Source organism: Neomonachus schauinslandi, chromosome 13, assembly GCF_002201575.2.
Source record: "Neomonachus schauinslandi chromosome 13, ASM220157v2, whole genome shotgun sequence".
NCBI classification, from domain to species: domain Eukaryota; kingdom Metazoa; phylum Chordata; class Mammalia; order Carnivora; family Phocidae; genus Neomonachus; species Neomonachus schauinslandi.
This window is the reverse complement of record NC_058415.1, coordinates 93,253,415-93,272,707: the sequence shown is the minus strand read 5'-3', so window position 1 is coordinate 93,272,707 and position 19,293 is coordinate 93,253,415. Positions and strand designations below refer to the sequence as shown.

At 54.3% G+C, this 19,293-nt stretch overlaps 3 protein-coding genes across 8 annotated transcripts in view; 2 read left to right on the top strand and 1 right to left on the bottom strand.

The window, feature by feature from the left end:
- The window catches only part of DPH7 (diphthamide biosynthesis 7), an 11,965-nt gene extending 538 nt beyond the window's left edge, over positions 1-11,427 (top strand). Inside the window, exons 2-10 of the mRNA XM_044920451.1 lie at positions 25-528; positions 1,694-1,827; positions 2,216-2,303; positions 3,826-3,917; positions 4,328-4,500; positions 7,587-7,656; positions 7,780-7,845; positions 8,105-8,277; positions 10,754-11,427. Of these exons, the coding sequence (XP_044776386.1) occupies positions 25-528; positions 1,694-1,827; positions 2,216-2,303; positions 3,826-3,917; positions 4,328-4,500; positions 7,587-7,656; positions 7,780-7,845; positions 8,105-8,277; positions 10,754-11,208 (1,755 nt within the window). The 3' untranslated portion in view covers positions 11,209-11,427. The remainder of the gene's footprint in view (positions 1-24; positions 529-1,693; positions 1,828-2,215; positions 2,304-3,825; positions 3,918-4,327; positions 4,501-7,586; positions 7,657-7,779; positions 7,846-8,104; positions 8,278-10,753) is intronic.
- A 1,184-nt stretch (positions 11,428-12,611) lies between these two features.
- On the bottom strand, positions 12,612-13,628 carry MRPL41 (mitochondrial ribosomal protein L41). Its single transcript, XM_021691036.1, has one exon. It carries the CDS (start codon positions 13,534-13,536, stop codon positions 13,129-13,131), a length of 408 nt encoding a protein of 135 aa, XP_021546711.1. The 5' UTR covers positions 13,537-13,628; the 3' UTR covers positions 12,612-13,128.
- Positions 13,629-13,797: 169 nt separating this feature from the next.
- PNPLA7 (patatin like phospholipase domain containing 7) overlaps positions 13,798-19,293 on the top strand; it is a 65,418-nt gene continuing 59,922 nt past the window's right edge. For 5 of the 6 annotated variants that reach the window (XM_021691083.1, XM_021691080.1, XM_021691081.2 and 2 more), the window contains exons 1-5: positions 13,851-13,879; positions 15,285-15,316; positions 16,821-16,895; positions 17,057-17,144; positions 17,581-17,660. In XM_021691083.1, the coding sequence (XP_021546758.1) occupies positions 15,287-15,316; positions 16,821-16,895; positions 17,057-17,144; positions 17,581-17,660 (273 nt within the window). In that variant the 5' untranslated portion in view covers positions 13,851-13,879; positions 15,285-15,286. Of the gene's footprint in view, positions 13,880-15,284; positions 15,317-16,820; positions 16,896-17,056; positions 17,145-17,580; positions 17,661-19,293 lie in introns of all 6 variants that reach the window. The other variant, XM_021691079.1, reaches the window with a different exon arrangement.

The following is a 19,293-nucleotide window of genomic DNA, read 5'->3' as shown; positions in this document are numbered from 1 at the left end:
CCCCGCCCTCACCGCCGACCTCAGCCCCGACCCCGGCCGGCGCTCTCACCGCCGACCTCAGCCCCGGCCCCGACCCCCGCCCTCACCGCCGACCTCAGCCCCGGCCCCGACCCCCGCCCTCACCGCCGACCTCAGCCCCGGCCCCGACCCCCGCCCTCACCGCCGGCCTCAGCCCCGACCGCGACCCCCGCTCTCACCGCAGACCTCAGCCCCGGCCCCGACCCCCGCCCTCACCGCCGACCTCAGCCCCGGCCCCGATCCCCGCCCTCACCGCCGACCTCAGCCTCGACCGCAACCCCCGCTCTCAACCTGGCCTCGCCACCCCCGCTTCGCCACCGGGCCTCCGCTGCGTCCTCGTCTGACTCCTGGGAGACGGGAAGTCGCGTCCGGCTGTTGCAGGCGGTGGACACGGAGTACACGGCGGACTCGGTGGAGTGGTGCCCGCTGGAAGGCTGCAGGCACTTGTTGGCCTGCGGTACCTACCAGCTGCGGAAGCCGGAGGACCAGCCCACCGACCCTGAGAGCGAGGTGTGCGGTGCCCTTCTGGCCTTAGCCGGTCTTGACCGCGGCTCTCTAGGTCTGCGCTCCCCAAATGGCGTCTCGAGCAGCAGAAGCTCCGCTCCTCTTCCAGGCGAGGTCTCAGGAAGGGCGGGAAAATACTGCAGACGGGCAGAGCCCACCGCAAATGTTGAGGCATGTCTGGCCTGCAGTGGGGAAGGCTGGAAGAGAAAAGCCTGTGTGGACGCACACGGGAGATGAAGATGTGACATTGGTCTTGTGGTCAGAAGGTAGGTTAGAATGGGCATCTTTTTTTAAAGTTTATTCAGTAAGTAATCTCTACACCCAACATCATGCTGGAACTCACAGCCTTAAGAGCAAGAGCCCCATTCTCCACCGACTGAGCCAGCCAGGCGATTGGAATGGGAATCTTGAGTACCTTATATGCAGGTGTGGCTCAAGTTTATGAATGAAGCCTAGAATAAAGAAAAAATGGGAATTGGAAGGAGCTATACCTAATCTCTCGAAGGCATCTATTCAGACGCAAACCAGGACGCTTAAAAGAATGAGAACTGGCACGCCAGCAACAGGTCTAAGTCAGGACCTTTCAGGGCGACTGGGTCTTGTGGCAACCCTACCACAGCTGGTCCCTATTAGCCCACTTAGAGGGAGCATTCTAGGGGCATCTGGCTGGCTCAGTCCGTAGAGCACGGAACTCTTGATCTCAGGGTTGTGAGTTTGAGCCCCACATTGGGTGTAGAGATTATTTAAATAAAACTTTAAAAAAAGGGAGCATACTATGCTGAGCCCAGCAGAGTTTATCTGCCTGCCCACTAATAGTATAACAAGAGAAGAGACATTTCTCCAGTTCAGAAAATCAAGGATATTGCTTCCAGGTAGAGTTCCAGAGTCTTGTTTTGTTTTGTTTTTTAAGATTTTATTTATTTGAGAGAGAACGAGCAGGGGGAAGGACAGAGAGAGAAGCAGACTCCCCGCTGAGCAGGGAGCCTGACACGGGGCTCAATCCCAGGACCCGGAGGTCATGACCTGAGCTGAAGGCAGAGGCTTCACCTACTGAGCCACCAGAGTCCCGGAGTCTTGGCAAGCCTTTTCTTTCCCTTGATTCCTTTTCCCATCCCTTGGGTCCCTCGGTATCTATTAGGGTAATCAGAGAATACATCTGCATTTTTTGTAGAGTGGACTGGACGTTGATGAGCCTCAAGTCCGTTTAGGTCGTCTCTACTTGTATAGTTTCTATGAGGACAGCCCTGCTTGCCCCCTGCTTGAGATCCAAAGAAGAGATACTTCTGCAATCCTGGACATGAAATGGTATAATGTTGATAACAATTCCTCTTGTCTGGAATTTGTCAAGAGTATCCGTTCATTTAATCAGGGAGCCTGATGCCTGTCAGCATTCAATAAGATGGGGAAATGTCTGAACTTTTTCATTTCCTTATTGTTCTGCCCACCTGTACCTGAGGGTACAGTAGACTTGGGCTCCTTTCATTTGTCAGTTTACAGGTCCTAGGGTTGGTATGAGTCTGGGAAGTGATGCTCGTTTTCCGATTGATAAGCTGGGGAATCTTGGAACAGAATTGTAGGCTACAACCTGGTTTTGGAGCTGAAATTTAAATAATAAGTTACTGAGGTGCATAATGCTTTCCTGTGCTCTGGGTGTATCCTGTGTTCTGACTGGCATATGAATTCTCTCCTTCAGGTGCCACATCCCGGTGGCCGGCCGTGCCCTCTTGGGTGTGGCAGATGCTGGTGGGTCCATAGAACTACTCTGCTTGGTGGGATCTGAGGTCAGTGACTAGGACCAGGAGTTGTCCTAGTGGGGGGCGGAAAGAATCTGAATGGAGAGGGTTTGGGCATGAGGCGGTGCTGCTACAAACCTTTTTGTAACATGATTTCTGTTCAATGGCAAACTTTATCATAAAACATCCTAATCTAGCATGCAGTCTATTTTAAATTATTGGGTTCTGCATCTAACTCTGAGAAGAGGTCACCTATGTGTCACCAGTGGAAGGGCTGAAGTGACAGGGTATTTTTTTTTTTTTAAAGATTCAGATACTTTCAATCTTTTTTTTTTTATTTATTTATTCATTTGAGACACAGAGATACAGAGAGAGAGAGAGAGAAAGCATGAGCAGGGAGAGAGGCAGAGGGAGAGGAAGAAGCAGGCTCCTCGCTGAGCCAGGAGCCCGATGTGGGGCTCGATCCCAGGACCCTGGGATCATGACCTGAGCTGAAGGCAGACGCTTAACCATCTGAGCCACCCAGGCGCCCCAAGTGACAGGGTATTCATTCACCTGTCAGTGGATCTGAAAGTTCTTCTGTACAAAAAGCCTGGACCAGCATTCTTAGGTTCATGATGCTGGGGCCAAGAATAGCAACGAATTCCCTGTGTGAAAGTGGTATTTGTCACCCATAATTAGGAAGGCATATGTTTCCCATGTGGCTTTCTCAGAGCATTTGGTATTGATCAGTACCACGTGTTTGCAGAATGACTGCATCTGATTGTTGAAGGATCGGGAGAACTGGGAAGTCCTGTAGTCGAGGGAAGTAAACAGCCCACAAGACCAAGCCCTCACTCGGTGGGAGGGACACACACTAATGCAGGTGTGTGGGACTGGAGCAAGTCCCCTTGCTGTTTGAGTCATGGCAGCTGAGGGCTTGTGTGTAAAGGGCCTTGCTGCAGCCCTGTCTGAGGAATGAGGGAGGGAATAATCTGGGGAAGACTGTGGGCCCACGAACCAGGTTCTGGCAAGAGCAGATAGCCTGCAGAGAGACCCTGAGGAGGCAGCCTGCTAGGAGCCTTTTGAGAGTGTTAAGCACTGTCCAGCTTGCCTAGGTAATAAAAAAACTTAAATGTATCTTAGAAAAGAGAAACGGCATTTAATGGCTAGTTGTGGCTTCTGAAACGGAAACTAGAGGAAAGATCCCGTTGTCGCTGTCCCTGAAGACAGAGTGTCCCAGCATCCCTTGAGGCGGCGAGAAGTGGGGAGTGTGCGCCAGTGGTGCTTTCTGGAGCCCATGTAGGTGGTGGGGTTGTGTCTAGGAGTGCATGGACAGCGAGGGGTTCTGAAAAGCAGAGAGACCCACTTCCACTCAGGTCACATGTGTGGGAAAGTCCTCCTGCAGGTGTGTGAGCTCCTGGAGAGCAGGGGCAGGCCCCCAGTGTCCTCAATCTGTGATGAATCAAGGACTAACACACTTTGTTCATCTAGTAGTAGATGAGGGAATGATGGCCACCTGAGCTAGAGGAATCGCCTTTCCAGGGTTCTGGGCTGTTTCCCTTTGATAGGGCTCTTTTCTCTCCAGTAGAATGCTTACACACTGCAGCCAGTTTCCAGCTGTGCCCTGGAGAAGCAGTGTCTGGCCCTGTCTCTGGATTGGTCCACCGGGAAAGCTGAAAGGTAGGGGCCGGCGTTGGTGAGGGACCCCAAGTCTTACCTCTGAGAAGTCTTTCGTCTCTTCATGCAAGAGAGAATTGGAACCCTGCACCAGCCTTGACTGTGTCTTCCCAGGCCTGGGAATATCACTACCAGTCCTAATCTAGAAAGAAGACATTCCGACTTTTCAGATAAAAGGGATGGTGTTTTCATCAAGAGAAGCTGACATGGGTTTATTTTGACAAGCGAAGTGGTAGTTTTGGTTTCTGCCAGATGCCCAAACGTCTTAAAGGGCAAGTCCATGGACCAGGTCCATGGAGAACCTCTCTCTTGACGTGTCTTGGAGTGTCACCAGTTGGGAGCCAGAAGAGGGTGATGAGTTTGGGTCAGTGAATAAATTCAGCTGGGTTTCTCCATTGGTTCCCTGTGTCTAGGGCCAGTGACCAGCCCTTGAAAATCATTAGCAGCGACTCCAAGGGGCAGCTCCACCTGCTAGAGGTGAATGAGGCGGGGCCGGCACTGCAGGAGGTGGCCACGTGGCATGCCCATCACTTTGAGGCCTGGATTGCTGCCTTCAATTACTGGCAGACAGAAATCGTTTATTCAGGTTGGTACTTCTCCGCTGGGTGTCGGCCCCGTGAGGGAGGGAGGGGGCAAGCGTGGCACGTCAGGGCCAGGACTCCGGGCGTGTCGGGATCTTGACCCTTTGTGGAGACAGAAGCTGTAGTTGGTACTCACTGCTTACCTGTTGAGGCTTTGCGGGGTCTTGGGTAGCGCTGACCACAGTGTTGGAGCCGCGGGAGCCCTGTCTCCTGCCACTCTTGGCTCCTGGTCCCTCGCTCCTGCTGTGAGAAATCCAGAATTCCCGCATTTCCCGCTGCTGTTTCTGTGTCTAGTATCGACTTTGTCATGTAGGATTTTAGGCTTGTCTCCTCCTGTTTTGGATACAGTTTACCTTCCCAAAGAGAAGATAGGGTTGATTTCCTGATATTGTGAGTGGTATGTATTGTGGGTGCTGATGTGAGAATGAGGAATTACTAGAACTAGAGGTTGCAGGAGCCAGGTGGCTGTGGTCAGCCTCTCTTGGCCAAGTGGAGAGGACTCATGGCACATGGGAGGCGGGAGGTGGGGGCATTGGCCCCTGAGAAAAGGCAGAAGGGGAGCTGCTGGATTTGCAGAGAGGCAGAGAAAAGATCTGACCCTGGTTTCCTTCTGCATCCAGTCGCTGGTAGTGTGCCAAGCTCCACAGTGAGCAGTGAGGCCAGGGACATTCTGTTGGACTGTAGGGCGCCGCATGGTCTCCCCCTTTCTGCCAGAACCGCTCTCACTCAGCTCCTCAGTGGCCTGATCCAGAGAGCACCCTCTCAGCAACATTCCCATGCTGACCCCGTCCTGGCGCCGTCTTTTCCTTGGGTTACCCTGGACTTTTCCTCTTCTTTCTGATTGCTCTTCGTTCTACTTTGCTGGCTCCTTCCCTCTGCTTTAAAGTGTTCGTGTCCTCTGGCCTCTCTCTGGTGCTCTTCTCTTTCTGCATTGTTGCTCTCCTGACTTCAGCTACGGTCTCTGTCTTCCAGAAACAACTGCATTTTGGTTGCTTAAGCAGACCTCTCTCTCTCTCTCTCTTTCTTTGTGTGTGTGTGTGTCTCTCTCTTTCTTTCTCTCTCTCTCTCTTTCAAGGAAATTTTTCTTATTTATTTTAATTGATCTCTACACCCAGGGTGGGGCTCAAACTCACGACCCTGAGAGTTGCATGCTCTTCTGACTGAGCCAGTGAGGCACTCCAAGATTTAACTTTTTTTTTTAAAGATTTTATTTATTTGAGAGAGAGAGAATGAGAGGGAGAGAGCACATAAGAGGGGGGAGGGACAGAGGGCGAAGCAGACTCCCTGCCGAGCAGGGAGCCCGATGTGGGACTCGATCCAGGGACTCCAGGATCATGACCTGAGCCGAAGGCAGTCGCTTAACCGACTGAGCCACCCAGGCGCCCAAGATTTAATTTTTTTAGGTCTTCTCGTTCTTGGATTATACTACCTTGAGGCTTAGCTAATTCAGAGCAAGGGTATTGTGGGGACTATGATTTAATAATTGAGCACCAACTCGTTTATTCAGTGAATGTTTATGGAGCATCTACTATGTGCCATGCACTGTTCTAGGGGCTTGAGATCCATGAGTGAACAAGACAGACAAAAGTCCCTGCTTCCACTGAGCTTAAATTGAGAGATGGGCAGCGGTCATGGAGCACAGCATATAATGAGTGAACAGAGGGCACAGTAGCTCAGAGGTGATAAGTGCTTTAGGAAGAAGAAAGGCAGACCAGGGTTGGGGGACTGGGGTGGGGGCAGGTGCAGGCTGTCCTGTTACAGAGTATGGTCACTGTAGACAGAGGCCTAGGGCAGGAGTGAGCCTGCTTCACGAGGAGAGCAGCAGGACCAGAATGGTGGGAGGGGTGGCAGAACAGAAGCAGGTGAGATCAGGCCACAGGAAGGACTTTGGCTTTTACTCAGAATGAAATAGGAACAATAGCAGGATGTTGAGCAGAGGGATGACATTTTCTGACTTATATCATAGAATTGAAGGGGATCTGCTTCGCTAATGTGTTGAGTAGAGACTGCAAGGAGGTCGGGGCAGGGCCTGGAGACCTGCCATGCGGGTGGGGGCAAGAAGGCCTCAGACCAAGTTGGGAGTAGTGCACACAAGGGAAAAGTGGTAGGACTCTGGATGTATGTGTGCAGGTGGGTGAACGTGGGTGTGAGACGGGAGGGAGCAGCGTGTAAAGAAGCCACTACCAGGTTTCTCTGTAACTGTGCCACAGGACCGCAGCTCGTGTTGGGGGCGCCCCTGCAGGCCTCGTGCTGGCTCTGCTGGTCTGCTTACTTGTAGGTCACGTTCATGCCGTAGCCCTTCTGTCTGTCACAGGGACCTGCGGCGTGCTCAGTAACACCTGTTGGATGGGCAGGTAGTTGAATGGAAGGTGGGTAGGTGGTGGGCAGGTGGGTATATGGACGCACAGACAGTTGAGTGGATGGATGGGTGGAGTGGTCAGACCCAGGTGTTTTTCTTTTGCTCCTCTTCATCCTCCCTGTGGGTCCTGCTTTTCAGCCTTGCTCCCCTTCCTTCAAGATAGCCACCAGCACCCTGTATCTTGTTGTTGCTTTTCTTCAAAGACTGTGCATTATGGTGCCAGCTTCCCCCTTCTTCCTATTTTTTCAGTTCCCCAAGACAAGCAGGGGTCCTCTTTACTGTAAGGTTACAAAGGGCACTTCCCTTTAAAACACATGGGGGTGTGCTGAAGGTTCCAGAAACTTAAGAAGTGCTCATGTTTGCTGCCTTCTGCATGCAATTCTGGTTCAGAGTTCTTTGATATGGCAACTTTGGTTTGCGGCAGCCAGGAGGATTGATTGCTGGAGTCTAAAGAGGAACCCTGTTAGCCATGTTGTGACCTGGAAATTCTTTCCCTAACTTCTTGGGCTTCCCTTTTATTCCTGTAGCCTGAGCCCCCCAGCCTTCCCTGTCTTCCCCACGGGGGCCCTCTCCAAGTCTGAAGACACAGTTCTAGCACAGGGCTCTTCTGCCTGGTGGCAACCTGAAATCACCCAGGAAAAGTCATCCACAGGGATTGCCCCACGGGCAGAAATTCCCTCCCTGAGGAGTGGCTGCCTGCTGTTGTCAGTGGATCTTTCTGTTCCCACGCAGGTGGGGACGACGCCCTTCTGAAAGGCTGGGACACCAGGACACCGGGCACATCTGTGTTCACTAGCGAGAGGTAGATTATCAAGGGCTAGCCCTCGGCATGTAACACCAACCCTCCTGTCCCTCCTCCGTGGACTTTCCACTGGAGACGTGCCCCTGCGTGGGAGCTTGCTCAGGCCTTGACTTTTGCCTACAGACACTCCATGGGTGTGTGCAGCATCCAGAGTAGTCCCCATCGGGAGCACATCTTGGCCACAGGAAGGTGAGTCCCTTAGGGTTGGGTCACAGGGGTCTGTCTTCCATCTTTCACTTCTTTTTCTCATGTTGACCGTTGCAATGTTGTTGAATTGGACCAACTCTTACACCAGAGTGTGGCTATCTGGGCTTGGGGGAAGGGACTTTGTCCTATAGAGGGATGAGTGGTATGGGTTTCTCCAGGAGTGTCCCCTGCCACCTGGGGGCCATGGGGGAAAAGTGGGCATTGGTTTTCCTGCGTGATCCCTGTGCTCGGTGGGTTTCAGCTATGATGAGCATGTTCTGCTGTGGGACACTCGGAGCATGAAGCAGCCATTCGCAGACATGCCCACGCAGGGCGGAGTGTGGAGGCTCAAGTGGCACCCTTTCCACCATCACCTGCTCCTGGCAGCGTGCATGCACAGTGGCTTTAAGATCTTCAACTGCCAAAAGGCGATAGGTGAGTAGGGGCCCCTTGGTAGCCAGGCCTGGGGTGGGGGTTCCCAGTTTTCCTGCTCCCTTGCTCTGCACATCCCCAGGCTCACACCGCCATCTCACCAAGGCCCGTAACTGGGCCAGCCTCGAGCCTCAGTCTGCAGCACTCTGCTCCTTAGCCATGGGTCTTACCTGACCAGCTCAGTTCTTCTGATACCTCCTGCCGTTCAGATGTTCTCTGCCCTCTTGGGACTCTGCTCCAGAAGCATTCCAGAGCTGTCCTTGGCCCACCTCCTGCCACGTCTTCCTGCCTGTGCAGTGTGGTGGTCTGCGTGCTCTCATGTTCCCAACATGCTTCAGCTCTCTTCCTCTTGCTCCCTTGCTCACTCTGGGCAGCTCCCAGCACTGGTCAGACCCAGTTCCACTTGGGCCTGAGCCACACAAGGGGGTTGGAGGGAAAGAGTAACCCTGTGGGGTCTCACTTTAGGTTGATGTTACAGTGGGTCCTTGGAGTTGCCAGGCGAACCGTGGCCTTTCTCCTGCCAGCCATTCCTTACTGTCAGAACTTTTTCACATTTTCTTTTCTCTTCTCAAGCCGCCAATGCCCCCTTTCCCTCCCTGTTCTGTTTGTGATCCCCCTCCCTCCTTGTCCATACAAAGAAGTGAATAGAGACACCACCTGGCCAGTGTGGCTCTGAAGCCCAGTCTCCTCTGCGCGGGGCTGCGCTCCGGGCTTCCTGTTTTGTGTTTTCAGTTCCTCCAACTGTTGCGCATCCGTTCTGGTAGTGACGCGAACATGCAGTTCTCAGCTGGAAGCCTTGTGAGATCTTGCGTGTTAATGTGGGTATTTACAGTAAGAAGTTGCCCTCTGAGCACTGCTTTTGCTGCATTCCATTAGTTTTGGGGTGTGGTATGTTTTCATTCATCTCCAGTACTTTCTAATTTCCCTTGTGATTTCTTCTTTGACTCGTTAGTTATTTATGAGTGTGTTGTTTCATTCCACATTTTTGTGACTGGCCTAAATTTCTTTGTTACTGATTTCTAATTTTATTCCTTCATGGATTCCTTTTAAGTTATTGAGACTTGTATTGTCAGTTCGTGTGTGGGGGTCGGTCCCAGAGAGCGTTCCGTGTGCTCTTCAGAAGAGTTTGCTCTATGGCCCCGGGCAGAGTGCTCTGCAGATTCTGTTCACGTGCTCTGTTGGTTTTCTGTCTGGTTGTTCATTATTTTTTTATTTAAAAAAAAAAAATATATATATATATATACATGTAAATATGTATATATATATTTTTACAATTTTTTTAAAGATTTTATTTATTTGTTAGGGGGAACACAAGGAGGGGGAGTGGGAGAGGGAGAAGCAGGCTTCCCACGGAGCAGGGAGCCCGATGTGGGGCTCGATCCCCCATGATCCCTGGGATCAGGACCTGAGCCGAAGGCAGATGCTTAACAACTGAGCCACCCAGGCGCCCCTGTTACCATTTTTTCTACGTTTTAAAATTAGCATTCTTTTATAAGGAAGAGCTTTCTTTTCTCCCATATATCTGTATTTATTAATTGTCCATATAGATTCATGGCTTTTATGTTACTCAGTGGGCCATAGGTGTTATTGTCATTACTCATTATAATGTTCACATCATCCTAGAGCTTTCTCATGAAAACCCCCCTGAAGCCGTCTCCTGTGTGTGCCACATGTCCCTACTGATTTTTGAGTACTTCCCTCGATTTTTGGCCACCAAGCCTTCCAGCTGGTGACAGTTTTCTAAGTCCACACCCCAGGTCACCAGCCACTAGTTTCCTGTAGCTGCTCTTGCCATCCTTGGCCTTGCCCTGGACCCTAGACTATCTCAGGTTTGGCAACACCTTGTCATTTCTTTCTCTGGTTGAATGTTGCTTTCAAACTTTTTATAGCTAGACCTCTTTCCAGTCCTGCCCTCCAGCCTCAAAGTTGCCATAGCAACTCACCATAAGGAAAACTGCTTAAACTCTTTAGTGACTCCTTTCCAAGCTCAAACCCAGACTTTATGGAGCATGCAGAACTCTGCACGATTGTCACCCTCCAGACATGTGTCGCCACTCCCTGATGGCATTTCAGCCACGGGCACTTCTGGTTGCCCAGATGTGTCCTGTTCTATCTCTATACTTCACACATGCTTGTTCTCTGTTTCTCATGCATCCCTGTTGCTCCCATCTGGCTACCTCCTTTGTCCTTTGCTTTGAAGTCTTCACTAAGAGACTTTTGCCAAGTCCTCCAGCTTGGAAAGGCACCCTCGCCCACGTGCTTCTGTAGCTGATTTCTCCCTCAGGCGCACACGCGGTGCACTCCCTGCAAGTGAAGGTCTGTTTTCTTCTCATCCGTCCACATCTCAAGGGTCCCTTTGTGTGACACACAGTGGTTGCTGACTCTGCTTTTAGCAGAGTCTCCCTTTGAGAGTGGGCAGGGGCCATTGGTTGGAAGTGATGAGATCAACCCTGGGTAACGTCGCATGTTCTCATTCCAGAGGAGAAGCAGGAAGCCTGCACAGTCTGTGTGTCCCATACGTTGCCCAGCTCATTGGTGTATGGAGCTGACTGGTCCTGGCTCTACTTCGGCCATCTGTCACAGACCCACCAGCCGTGCTGCTTAGGGGCCTTTCCCGACAGCAACTTAGGAGCCAAAGCCTCACAGCTCTACAGCCTGAACGCTGTACGTCAGTCACCGGCAGCCTCTTCTCATCGTCTAGCAGAGGATGAGGAAGAGGGTCATTCCAAACTTCAGAGCAGCAGCAGACTGAAGACGCCTCTCCATCCACTCACAGAGGACATGACGAAGAGCTGCAGCTGGTACCACGCTGCAGGGCCCAAGGTCTGTGACTGTGACCTCTCTTTGGAAGCAGCGAGCTTGGACGTGGACCTCCTAGCTACTTGCTCCTTTTATGATCACGTTCTTCACCTCTGGAAGTGGGAGAGCAGCTGAGCTAGGGAAGAGTTTGGTTGAAGTTATAAAGACCATTTCCACAGATAAAATCCAGAGTGTGACTCTGAGTGAACTGCCCTCAGACCATCTCCTTGAGTCTTCCTGTACGCCACAGGTGACCGTATAGGGCTCAGTGCACCTTACGGGCTCTACAGGGTGAACAAAGAAGCTCTTGGCTTTCTAAATAAACCTTATCTGCTGCGGCAAGTGGTGACTCTGCCTGATAGCAAGGAGTCTGCTGTTGTGGGTGTGGAAGGGTCTTGGTTCCCAGCTCAAACTTCCCAGTTTGTGTGCATAGGGACATTCAGCTCTTCGTACTCATTTAAATGAGCTAAATGAGTGTGTTTTTTTTTTTTTTTTTAAGATTTCATTTATTTGAGAGAAGAGAGAGAACGCAAACGGGGAGGGTCAGAGGGAGAGGGAACAGACTCCCCACTGAGCAGGGAGCCCCACGCAGATCTCAATCCCAGGACCCCAAGATCATGACCTGAGCTGAAGGCAGACGCTTCACCGACTGAGCCCCAACAATAGTTTTTTTGTTTTTTTTTAAGATTTTATTTATGTTTCAACAGAGGGAGAGAAACAGCGAGAGAAGGAACACAAGCAGGGGGAGTGGGAGAGGGAGAAGCAGGCTTCCCGCCGAGCAGGGAGCCCGATGCGGGGCTCGATCCCAGGAGCCTGGGATCATGGCCTGAGCCGAAGGCAGACCCTTCACCGACTGAGCCCCCAGGTGCCCTGAAAGTGTGCTTTTCCTTAAAGCTACTTAACAATAGTTTTACATGCACATTTAAAAAGATCACCTCATCATGGCACCAGATGTGCTTATTAGTCTCCTATGCTGATAAACAAAGGGAAGTGTATACACATTGAGTTGCCTTATCGTGTCATAAACTTGAAATAGGTTAGTGTGGTGGATTGATCCCTCCTCCCCCTTGTAGCTTTAGTACCTGAGTGGCTTCCAAAGCCTGGACACGGAGTAGCTTGAACACATAAGTGAATTTGTGACTCATCTGACTCCCACAGACTTCATTCTTGTCTCTCTGGAAGAAACACGTTGAAGTGCAGGCCAGTGTGGAGTCTGGCAAATCTTCAGTAGGTACTAATCTCGTAAGTAGTTGGTTCAGAGGCAGAAAACACGCACAGTTCTTTAAGATTTTATTTCTTTGAGAGAGTGTGTGTGCAAGAACAAAGGGGGCAGGCAGAGGGAGAAGCAGACACCCCTGCTGAGCAGGGAGCCTAAGCAGGACTCCATCCCCAAACCCCGAGACTATGAACTGAGCTGAAGGCAGACACGTAATGGACTGAGCCACCCAGACATCCCAGAAAACACATTTCTATTTTTTGCTTTATTTTCTGATGAAAATATAGGTCAGAGCACGTAAGAAATTACTGTGCTAAAATGATCGATTCCCAGCTAATGGCGCATTTATTTCAATAGAATTTGAACCCTCCTTTAGAGTTTAACGGTATTTAACATAAAAATCAATTAAATATTAAGCAGAACACAGAAGACCAGAGGGACTGGGCACAGAAACAGGCGAACCCAAAGGAGAAAGAGACTAGGTTACTGGAGGTTTGCCCCCAAAGCAGCCGCTTTTGAACCCGTAAAGCACATGCTCGTTGGCTTCGTGGGGCGAAGAGTCTGCGCGATAAGTTAACCAGCGCTGCTGGCCCGGGGCACGACGTGCCCGTGCATTCTCCTCCTCCTGCAAGCCGAGCCGTGTGTTCTTGCCCCAAAACCGGGCGGTCGGGAGACGACGGCTGCCGGTTTCCCGGGAGTGGGGTCTCCAGGGTTCCGCCTCGGTCCTTCCATCTCACGAGGACCACACGCCAAAGCCGCCCCGTCCGGCGGCCGGGGAGGAGGGACGGGCGCAGTCGGCAGGCTGGCAGGCACGCCCGGCGGCCGGCACTCCGCCGCCCCTAGCGCGGGAAGTTCTTGGGGTACAGCTGGAAGAGCTTGCCTTCCTGGGTGGGCTCGAAGCCGTACTTCCGCAGCCGCTCCGGGTCCAAAGTGCCGTCCCGGAAGTCCTTCTCGACGGCAGGCGCTACCGCCTCCCGGAACAGCTGTTCGGCCGTCAGGGGCGTGTCCGCGCCCGCCTGCGCGCGGTAGTTCACGTAGGGCTTGAGCCTGAAGCCGGCCAGCTCGGGCACCACCAGCTCCGGGACCATCTCCTTGATCTGCACAAACTTCCCGTCGCGGCCGTGGACGCCGGTTCCCTTGGCGCCGCGGCCCTTGTAGAAGGTGCGCGGGCCCCGCTTACTGGTCCACCTGCTCATGCGGTCGGCGCCCCGCACCACGATGCGAGCAGCCCCGCTCAGGAGGCCCATGCTGAGCCGTGCGCCACGCGGACGCTGTCGCAGACAACTCGCACGCGCCGCGATCAGCCGCGCCGCCCTCCGCTTCCGGCGCCCTCGGCGGCTTCCGGCGCCACGCGGCGGCTTCCGGCGGTCAGCCCGGCTTCCGGCGCCACCCGGCGGCTTCCGGCACCACCCGGCCTCCGCGCCGCAGCAAGAGCAGCTCCGATTGGCGGCGCTGCGTCCAATGCACAGCCTCGGCCCTGCGAGTGGGCGGGACGTCCGGGCCCCGGCCAATGCGCTGGGAGGTGCGACGTCCGCGGCGGGGCGGCGGGGGTAGTGACGGGGGCGCGGGCGTCGGGAGCGCGCTGTCCCGGTGAGTCGCCGCAGAGCGCCCCGAGATGGCGGTGCCCTGGGCCTGGCCCTGTGAGGAAGGGTAGCCATCAACGCCCCCAACCCCTGCCGGGACGCACCCTGCCGCGCAGGCCCCGCAGGCCCCGCCGGCCCTGCGCTGCGTGGTGGGAGGCGCAGGTGGGAGGCGGGTCCCCCGGACGTTAACCACCACTCCCAGCCCCGACGCCCGTCGACCCCGAGCCCCCAGCTCCGAGGTTCCCCGACCCTGAGGCCCAGCCCCCAACCCAGACACTACCGCGAGCCCCCCAGCCTCGCTGTCCCCAAACCCAAACCCCCTAACTCCGATGCCCCCTTAGCTCCGACACCCGTCAACCCTAGCTCTCCAACCCCCGACGTCGGCCAGCCCCAACGCTGTCAACCCCGAGGTTACACCGACACCCCGCAACCTGGACGGCCACTAACCCCGATGCCTCCCTAACCTGCCGCTTCCCAGCCTTGCAGCCCCCTGCCTCCCACTTCGTCTGGCTCTGTGCTGTCCCAGGCGGAGAAGCAGTGACTTCCACTTTTGTGTCCCTAGCAGGTGCTGGGGGCCGTGAGCTCTGCCCCATTTCAGACACTCAGGGATGGGATGTGTGGGGAGACTGCCTGGTCAGGGCACTAGCAGGCCACAGAGCTGGGGTCAAGGGCGCTGCTGGCCCTTCAGGAGACTCATCTGAGAAGGAGGGGTTTTCCAGGGGGGTGGCAGAGGACGCAGGAGCAAATGCACTATGACCCTGCATGTGCCTTCTGCGTCCTGACTTCTCTGGGTGGCATTTTGGGAGAGAAGAGTCTTCTCTTGCTGCTGCTTTTCTAAGGGGCCTGGGAGCCACAGGGTGAAAGCCCCAGACCTGGCTCCTCCCCACTAGACAGGGGCAAGGTGCACCAGCTCCCCAAGTTCATCCTCCTCTAGACCTGACACACCCACCTTGAGGACTCAACCCCACTGGATGGGAACCCCCTGAGGCAGGCCACTAGGGTGTCTCACAGTTCCCTGTGGGGCCCCGTGCACCCCTACCCCGCCCCCAGCCACAGCCTCCTCCCTGTGGCCCTGGGAGCTCCGGGCGGCACTAGGCCTTGGCTGAGCAGTCCATGCTTGCCCTTGACCTGCTGGGAGAAGAGCGGGACTTGGCTGCAGTTGTGGGTTCCTGGGCAGCCACAGGAGAGCTGTTTTCAGAGAGGGGAGTGACTCTGGTCCCGCCCTGGAGAACACAGCTTTCCGTCAGGGTTTTCCTTTCAGTGCAAACATAATTTAAAGAGAAAAGGAGCCCAGGAGGAAAGGCTGAAAGCATTGCTCTGCCCCGTGAGCATGAGCTGGGGGGACCCTTGCCCTCCTTTGAACCAGTCTTTCCTCTTTTCACCTTGACTGTTTTTTTTTTTTTCATTTTTAGCCATGAAGCAAGAGGAGGATGCCAGCCCAGAGGTATGGAACTGGAGGGTTCCAGGGTTGATTCAGAGCCTCAGAATTCCCAGTCAGGGGCATTTCTGGACAAGGAGATTTGCTCTGTGGGCAGCTCCTTGAAGTCAGCTGAATGGGAGTGGCAGCTTGGGCCCCTCCGTCCCCTTGTCAGAGTCGAGACCCTGCCACTTCTTCCCCCGAGGTTACAACTGTCAGTTCCTGCTTCCCCTTAGGACTTCTGTTTGCTTCGACGCGAGTCTTTTCTCCGTGGAACATCTGTAGCCATATCACAAAGGCGTTTATTCCTAAAGCAGAAAAGTGGATGCATTAAAACAACCATGAAAAGCCTGAGATGCTCAATATAGGAGATTGTATAACTCAGTTACGGGCCACCTCTGTGACCCTTTCCTTGGTTATCCTTGGTTGTCCTTGACACGGTGGCTGAGCTCCAGGGGACACACCTAAGTGAAGAGTGGGTCGTGGGTGCTGTCATGTTGACAGCTGAGCACTCGGGGCCAGGAGGGGCTGGATGCCTCAGCTCCGAAGCAAAAAGCTCCCTCTGCTTCCATTTGCCTGCTGAACCAACTTCAAAGACTTGCTTTTCTGGGCCACGTACTTACCCTGTCTTGCGGCAACATTCTGCTTTTGAGACTTTTTTCTGAATGCCCTTCCATTTCATTGGGTTTTCTGGCATCCATGCTGTGTCTGGTGCTCTCTCGCTAAGGATCGGACAGGATACTTTAGTCCTTGGCACTTGTGACTTGAAAGGATTAACAGGTGCCCCCTGCCGCATCCTGTTCCTGGCTGCTTGGGGGGAATGCAGAGTGGCTGCTTGCTTGGCTGGTTTCTCTTGCTCGTTTTCATCTTTTTGAGGTATCAGCCAATATTCTCCGTGTGGGTGGCCCCAGCCATCTGCCCGTTGATCATCCTGTGCTCACTTTTTTCTCTTCCTCCTCCCTCCCTTGGGTCTGAGCTTCTGAAGCCCCACTAACTCCTTCCCTAGGAGGTGGTAGGGAGCAGGCGCATAACCTTTCCCTGCTATGAGCTGGTATTCAAGGTTCTCAAAATCCAGAAAATCTCAAAATCCGTGGCTCTTTGGGGTTTCTCAGCATTGCTGTGGTGTAGGCTTCCATGTACCCTGAGGCGGGCAGTGCACAGTCCTGTTGGTGATCAGAGGGCACCGAGTGATGGCCTTCGCGCCCCCTGTGGCCAGCCGGGCTTGCTCCTCTAGGCTCGCATCTGAAGGACTGGAAAGCTGAAAATTTAGGATTCACATGTGATAAAAATGCGTAGGGTATTTGTGGTCAACACAGCCCAGCTGCTGGCCCTGCCCAACTGCCTGACCCCGTGTCCCGTGGGTGGCCGTGGGAGACCGGTTTCTCTGTCTACTGAGCAGGTGTGCTCAGAGGACCTTAGCAGCCCAGAAGATCACTTCTTCCCTAACCAGCAGCTCTTCCCTAACTTGCTGCCCTGGGAAGCCAGGGCCACGCCTGTGTTGGCCCTTCCTGACCACAGTGTTCTCCCCTAGGCTGGCTTCTGTCTGGGTGCCGCCCTGCAGTCCTGGGGGCTGCAGTTGACGGAACAGCATTCACAGTCCACCATGGTAACCACCTCAAGTGCTTCCTGGTGACGGGTGGGCCCTGGGGTTTGTGGCTTGTTGCGCTCCTGGCTGCTCCTGGCCCCTTTGTCCCAGCCTGTTGCCAGGGTGGGGAGGGGCAGTGTGGCAGTCTTGCTGACAGGTGCTCTGTCTGTGACCTCGCCCAGCTGATGGGGATTGTGATTGGAGCCCTCCTGGCCCTGGCCCTCGTTGGCATCACCGTCTTCTTTGTGTACAGAAGGGTTAACCGATTCCGTGAGTATCTCACTTCAGACTCCAGCTCTAGGGGTAAGGGACAAGGGCTTGGGAGGGTGGGGGAGGTTTGGGTGACTTGCCCGTGTTTTGAGCTCCTGGGAGCAGCCCTCAGGCCCATGATAGCTTTTGTTGGGAACTGCCAGCCTGTCCCAGCTGAGGCTGTGCATGTTGGACCCATGGAATTTGTGTATGTCCCCAGCTTTCTTGGCTCACATTTCTGAGCAAAACTTTGGTAAGAGGAGACGCAAGTCCTGCTCCCTGTGAGCCAGCCTGTGCCGGCCCGGGCCCAAGATGCCATGTGCCTTTCCCCCACACTGTATGCCGGAGCAGGGACAGGACAGGCTCGGTGTGCACAGCCTACGGGCTGCCTGGCAGAACCCTCCCACCTCTTTGTGTCCCAGCCGTGGCTCAGGAGGCCCTTCTGCTCCCCTTGCAGGACAAGTACAGCCCACTCCTCAGTACAGGTTCCGGAAGAGAGACAAAGTGATGTTTTATGGCCGGAAGATCATGAGGAAGGTAACCTGTCCTGCAGGCCTGCTTGCCACAGGCCCTGGCGCAGTGGGGCCCCCAGCAGCCTGTGGCTGCCCTCACCTCCGTACCCTCAGAGACTGTTAGCCAGTGCAGGAGACAGAGGCTTCGTCGGCCTCTGTCCTGGGGCATGGCGGGTCCTGGCTTCGGTGCTGAAACTGGGGGTCCTGCCAAGATTTGGACGCTGGGAGCCCTCGCTTGTCAGCATCAATACCCACGTGGAGGATAAGCAGCCTGGTCCGACTCATCCTTCCTGGTCATCTCCAGCCCCTCCCACTCCCCGAGGGCAGGAGGGACTCACCACTACCCAGGGGCTTGCTTCAAATAGCTGCTGACGTTTTTGTTTTTTTTTTTAAAGATTTTATTTATTTGTTTATTTGAGAGAGAGAGAGAGAGAGAGAAACAGCATGAGAGGGGAGAGGGTCAGAGGGAGAAGCAGGCTCCCCACTGAGCTGGGAGCCCGACATGGGACTCGATCCCAGGACTCCGGGATCATGACCTGAGCTGAAGGCAGTCGCTTAACCAACTGAGCCACCCAGGCGCCCCAGCTGCTGACGTTTTAGAGTAGCATCTACCTAGCACTTTTTTCTGATGAGCAACTAATACATGTTCTCTGTAGCAAACTTGAAATGCCACAGGAGAAGGCACGTGAGTCCTTGCGTGGACCTCCCATTCTTAGCGTCAGGCTGTGACGAGGAGGTCCACTGGGGCTGCTCACGGGCCTCGAGCCTGAACGCCGCTGCCTCACAGCCTCGTGCGGGGCCACATGGGCTGACCTCAGGCAGGTCTTGAAGGAGCCTGCACGTGGTCGGGTGGGGAGGCAGTCCACCAGTGATCCCACTGAGGACTGTGCAGGGACCAGACCTGGGCTGAGGAGGACAGGAACGTGGTCCAGTGGTGCCAGGTTGGTGCCAGGTCCGCCTGGAGGGAAGGAGGAGTTGTGACCACACGCCCACAGCTGACACCTTGGGGCAGGAGCCACTCGGGGAGCAGAGGGCTAGTGGCTGCCCAAAGGGGGCTTGCTGACATCCAGGAACCAGTGGCTCTGCAGTGTTAGCACCACAGGGCAGATGAGCTGGCCTCAGTGGTGGGGAAGGGGCAAAGAGCTTTCCAGACCTGCGATGACCATGCAGGGACTCGGATTCTAGGTGGGGGGTGGGGCAGTGGGACAGGACAGGGCCAGCTTTTTTTATATATGTATATATTTATTTGTTTATTTATTTATCTTAGAGAGAGAGCTTGCATGAGTAGGAGGGGCGGGGAGAGAGAAAGAAAATCCCAAGCAGACTCCATGGTGAGCACAGGGCCGGACACACGGCTCAGTCTCACAACCCTGAGATCACGACCTGAGCCAAAACCAAGAGTCAGATGCTTAACTGACTGTGCCACCCCGTCGCCCCAGGGCCAGCTCTTAAAAGGCTGTGGAAAGGGGCTGCTGTGTCAGCGCAAGAGAGGAGAGGCTGAGCATCAGCCTTGCAGGCAGAGGGAACACAGGCCTGAGGACCTGGTGCTCTGAGAGCGCCGGGTGTTTGGGGATATGGCCTCGAGGTGCTTCATTGTCCCAGGTACCAGGCATGGTTCCCTGTGTCCTGGGCAGGCCAGGCAGGCAGGGCCAGACCCT